Raw genomic sequence first — 6000 nt, forward strand, 5'->3', positions numbered from 1 at the left:
TGCTCTACAAACTTCCCCTGTGGAATTGACCCTCTAACTTAGGGATTGTAGCCTTATGAGGTCATATTTATTTAGAATTGGTCCACGGAGTTCCGACGCATTGCGCTTTGGACTGCTAACCATTTCTTTCTTTTCTAGCCCTCCATTATGAAATGGTGAAGACCCCTTTTCCCCGGAAGAGGGAGAATGAGCCAGCCATAGAACTGAATCCATTTGAACAGCACAGGCTCTCTTTACTTGCCCATCATACCTTAAAGGAACAAGAATCTTTAACAACCTTCAAAGGTCCTTCTGGTAAAGAATTTTTGGGGATTACATTTAAAAGTAATGACTGCTACTGATATCCAGCTTTAGACCACTATTTAGAGATAATTAGTACATTAAAGAACGAATTGTGAACTTCTTAATTTATAGGCAAAACTATAAAAGGTTACAAAAAATGGACAAACTTTCAGGATCTCCCAATTTCTTAATGAGGTAGGATGTTCTAAAAAGGGAATTGGGAGAAAATAAAAGTGGGAAGACTGGCTTGAAGTCTGCACAGACTTACCTGATTTCCCCAAATCAAAGGAAGCTAGAAAAGGTGACTATTCTGCTCCATGTATTTATAGACCATAAGCTTGGATTCCTGACTATGCAAAGCCAAAGTTATTAATTCTTCAGCTAGTGATGGAAAACACCCTTAAACAAGCAGGGGGTATTAAGCATCCTGTCCTACCTTGCAGGTGGAGGTTGGAGGCTTTCATCAAAATGATGAAAATAGTGTTGCACCATCATGGCACATGTTCCACTCCTTTCATATTTGCATGTAACACTACAACAGACATACAAAAGGGGTAGAGATTGCATTGCAACAGTGTAATTCTGCTTTCATCATTTGTCTCCCCTTTTCCATCCCCGCAGACTGCTGCCTGATTGCTACTAATCATTGTTTCATGACTGCTGCTGGTTGCTCTTTAAGTATGACTGGAGTATTGCTTCCTGCTAAGTTAACTGAGGTAACTTCAGGAAAGCATATAAGGAAGCCAGTTACTAGTTTACAGTTGTTTCAATTACTGTGTATTCTCAGTAAAAATGAATCAACTCAGTTGCTAATGTGCTGAGATTTATATCTATCTATCTCACAATATATCACACACAGTATGTATGAATGTATGTGTGTGTGTGTATATATATATATTTGTTTCAGTTATATGCCAATCAAATATTTTGTACTGCCTCACCTACCTTTGCAGCTATTATGAATATAAAAAAAATCAGTATTCTTATTTACAACATTAAGGACAGAATTTGGCACAAAAATAGCACACTGTATTTAAAAGTGAATGTAGATGCACTTAAAAAATAATCACACACAAAAATTAAGAGCCCTGTTAAATGTTTTCCTGGTTTCCACAAGGCTTAAAGCTTTCCACCTTTACCAAAGAAGAAAGCTTGATTGATGTCTAGACTGATCTGTTATGACATACACATAATAGAATTCAGGCTTCAGACAAACCATAAACTACCATACGGGGACTCCTGTTGACCACTGCATAAAGAACCAAGCCATCTTAGTTTAAACTATGCTAATATCACTTAGTAGTGCTTTTACAGATAGCCTTGGAAATTTGATGAACAGACTCTGAGTAGGCAGAAGGATGTTAGAAAGAAAGGGGATTGGCAAGTTCATTCTTTACAAATGAAATGGTGGACATTCACCATGATGTAATGTTTTTCACCATATTCAATAGGCTTACTTTAAGTAAGTGCTCATGGACTGCAACTCTGGCTTGCAAATCCCCACCCTCCAAAAAGTAGATATTTGGGGCAAGCGTTAGGAGAGCAAGAGAACTATCTACTAGCATTGGAGTGGGTGAATTCAGGGCATCCTATTCCTTGCATCTCCTCCTCCATAATTATGAGAATTGTTTGCTACTAGTAGGCAATTCCGTAGCAATTGCCTACTAGTAATTACTTGGCAATTAGCAGCCCAAATGTAGCCACTCAGGCCGTGGGGCAGGGTGAATTATGATTTGTTCCTTGATATTGGATCCCTGTCTTACGACTTTTTCTTCTTTTCTGCCATTGGGCATCATTGTTTATGGTTTGTCTGTATTTATTTTTATTATCATCATTTGATGGTTTTAAATCCTGTGAGCCTTGGTGATTGAGATGGCATACAAGTTCACTGAATTAATGAATTGCACAGGGTTTCCTGGGTTTCTCAATAAAGCTTCTGATTTTTCTAATTCTGTAGGTACCTCCCTATGTCAGTTTTTGAAGACCAGGTTGAGGGGCCCTCTGCTGAATTGTCCCTGATTTCTGTCCTCAAGTTCTGTCCTGATGATGCAGTTTTTAAGGTTTTCAACTCCTCTTTCTTTTCATTTTTAAAACAGATGATGAATTAGTACCAGAAGCTCTACCCCCTTCCTCACTTGGCCAGAATACCATGGCTTTGTTAAACCACATAAAGAAGAAACGTCCTGTTGGTCTCATATCTAATGATCAAATACTCCTCTCTGTCAGTACAATGCACCATGCCTACAAACCTGATAGTATCAGTGCCAGTATGGTATACAACATGAAAATTCAAGATGCTTGGGAACCTGTTCACCCCAAGAAAGAACAGTCCAAATCATCTCTATCTCCTCAAAGTTCAATGCGTAAGAGTACAGATCCATCAGTTCAGGTGGAACAACTAAAGGCTGCTGGTGGCACTTTAGGTATGGAAAAGATTTCATCACCTTATGAAACCAAAACACTACAGCTCAACACAAAGTACTCTTTGCTTGGGGGTAATGTGAAGTCTTTCATTCCTCCTCCCACTATCACACGTTCCAAGTCCTGCAGCAGCTTGTCAGGAAGAAAAGCTTATCGTAAGATCCCATTCCTAGGTGCTGCTGAGAGTTCTGTCATCGGGCACTTTACCAGCTCAGCTGAATCCATCAAAATACCACGAATGAAGATTGCCCAACCTGATGTAGACCCAACTTCACAGCAAAGAAAAGTCTTCCATGCCATTATCGCAAATCCTTATCGGTACAATTCTGGGTTCCAGCTTCTGACAACACAACAAATGAAAGAGTATGAAGAAGCTAAGCTAGCAGAGTATCAGGCAACCAAGACAAAAGTTATTGCAAATAGAGAAAAGGTGTGTAAAAATGCTTGGGTGAGGAAAATTAAAGGTCTTCCTATAGATGACTTCACTAAGGAGGGCAGAATTGCTGCTCCTGAACTTGGAGATAATGTTTTTATTTGAGACTAACTTTTCCATATAGATGATAAACCCTGACAAACACAAAGGGCTGGCCCTGGTAGATTTGGTCTGTGTGAATCTTTGCCCTGTTTCCCTCTTTTGGGAGGCTGTGACAAACTGTATCCAACAATTAGACCTTCTTTGTTGTCAAAAGTGGGACTGTGGGGTAGTTTCCCACCCCTCCCAAAAATAATTCCAGTTTGCAACCTTTGTAGATTTGAAGTGCTCCTGTTCTGTTCAGAAAGGTTTATTAACAAGATTTATGATACTGTTTATAAGTTTTGCTTCAGAAGTTATATGTGTGCATTCCTTGAAATGTATTACTTAGTTGATATCTTAATGCAACTGTTTCACTGTGTAGTTATAAAACTTGTCACAAATTATATGTTTACAAAATAATTTTTAAAAGCTTGAAATTAGTATTTGTTTTGTGCTGTACCTTCTTACAGAGCAAATCATTTTTTTTTACAGATTTCGTTTTTAGCTGCAAAGTAGACTACAAATCAGTGCTAATCTTATACATCTGAGATCTGAAATTATCCTGGTTGGGAGAATATCAGGAGATCTCTTTTGTCCCAGTGTGGTTTAGCAATCCATCCTTTGTACCTCACTTTTATATACAATTTGCACAAATGGCACAGGAGGGTAGAATTTATATATTCCCAAATAATTGCAACAAGTAGCCCTTGTCCTCACTTAAAAAGCTCCTTGGGAGTAATTGAATCAGACTTCCAGCTATGCCTTTTTTGATTGCCTGAGTGGTGGGGGAAGCTGTTGTCAAAAACAGGAGCATCTGCAGGCTCTTGCTGCATTTGTCCAGGCTCTGCCTCTTTGAGGCACCTAGTGTCAAAAAGGGGGTAGGACTAGTGACACAACACTGCAATGCACTGTACATCACTGGAAGCCTTCACATGCTGGTCAGAAGGAAAATGAATGGCTATAACAACGAGAACTTGGAAAAGAGAGTGGGTGGTGTTGTAGCTGAAGTATTAGTCTGCAACGGAGGGAGCCAGGTTCTCATTTACACTCTCTCAGCTCAACTAACCTGGGTAGCTGTTGGGGGGAAATGGGAGAAGCCAATGCTATATATACCACTTTGAGCTTCTATAGGAAAAGCAAGGTAGAAGTTAAATAAATTTCACCATGGGTCCTTCCTACCATTGGCATGTGGCCTCAAATAGAGTAATTCTGAGGCTGTTGAGAGGAAAGAGGTTGACTTACAGTTTAAATGCACCAGGTCAGTTACCTTTCTAGCTTTGTTTCTGTTCCTCACATGCAGTTTAATTTGGCTACATGCCTCAAAGCTTTGGAAGCGAGCTCAAATAACAATTCCAGTCCAGATTTTGCCCTTCAAATCATGCTTAAGAATAATTTTAAAATCATATATTTTGGAAGAATGAAGCAAATCATTTGAGACCAGCTATGGACATAAAAATATAATAGGGAGCAGTTACATTACCTTTAGAACTATATAATTATTGTCAGTAAATATTTAAAGGCAAGCTTATTTTCTCATGTTTCATGAATATGCAATAGGTAGCGCACACACAAAAATCATAATCTGTAGGCATCATACTGGGATGTCCTATAAATGAAAATAACTTTATATTGCCATTAGGTTGTTGTAGCAGATGGGTTTTGTTCTCCTCCTCCATATACTTCCTTAGAGCAACAGGTGTGGTCACACCGATTATGTTAGAAAAATCAGTAGCTCAAGTATTTAACATTCACTATTGTTATTACAAAAAGATGGTTTTTTATTTTGTGTCAGTACTCAGATCTTTTTTCACAGAGATAATCCATCTCTCAGCTTTTTTACACACAGAAGATGATGGGAGTTACAAATATGGAGCAAGGTTATCAGAGAAAAAGACTTTTAAGATAGGCTGTTATATCCCTGTACTGGAACTAGAAGGGGATATAACTAAGAGTGACTTAGAACAACTGAAATGCAAACTAATACAGCAGAATAGAGCTGGGGCAAGACTTCAATAACTATACAGGTAGTCCTTGACTTACGACCATTCGTTTAGAGACCATTGGAAGTTATGACAGTGCTGGACAAAGTGACTTGTGACTGGTCCTTGCAGTTACGACCGCCACAGCATCCCTGCGGTCACATGATCAAAATTCAGGTACTTGGCAACCAGCTCGCGCTTACAATGGTTGCAGCATCCCAGGATCATGTGATTGCCATTTGCAACCTTCCCAGCTGGCTTCTGACAAGCAAAGTCAATGGGGGAAGCGGGATTCGCTTAACAACCACGGTGATTTGCTTAACAGTCGTGGCAAAAAAGTCATAAAATTGGATGTGACTCACTTAAGAACCACCTCACTAAGCAATGGAAGTTCCAGTCCCAAATGTGGTTGTAAGTCAAGGACTACTTGTATAGTACTCCCATTCAGCAATGGATAAGGGTTACAGTCCTGAATATTCAGTAATATTAGGTGCTTTGCAGTTAATATGCTACAGCTATTCTTATATAGCATCTGTTCAAACAGTTCCAGGTTTGAAGGTATCCTGTGCAATGTACTCTGTAGTAATTTTGTCAGAGTGTCCTTGAAGGTTCAACTGGCCATCCTGCAGCACTCTAAATATAGCTGGGTTGATTTAATCAGAGCCTCCTCCCACATTCTTAAATCATGTTCCATGCTTTCAATTGGGTACTTTGCAGCAAAGAAAAAAAAAAAGACTATGAGGGAGAGCTGCAAAGCTTCCAAGGCTGTATCCTTGGTTATATTTAAAATACTAGTGAGATTGT

At 39.1% G+C, this 6000-nt stretch overlaps 1 protein-coding gene across 1 annotated transcript in view; it reads left to right on the plus strand.

The window, feature by feature from the left end:
- The window catches only part of FBXW10B (F-box and WD repeat domain containing 10B), a 28402-nt gene extending 24781 nt beyond the window's left edge, over positions 1-3621 (plus strand). The window contains exons 13-14 of the mRNA XM_063292622.1: positions 139-294; positions 2379-3621. Coding sequence (XP_063148692.1) covers positions 139-294; positions 2379-3241 — 1019 coding nt within the window. The 3' untranslated portion in view covers positions 3242-3621. The remainder of the gene's footprint in view (positions 1-138; positions 295-2378) is intronic.
- The last annotated feature ends 2379 nt before the right edge of the window (positions 3622-6000 follow it).

Source organism: Candoia aspera, chromosome 2 (genome assembly GCF_035149785.1).
Source record: "Candoia aspera isolate rCanAsp1 chromosome 2, rCanAsp1.hap2, whole genome shotgun sequence".
NCBI lineage: Eukaryota > Metazoa > Chordata > Lepidosauria > Squamata > Boidae > Candoia > Candoia aspera.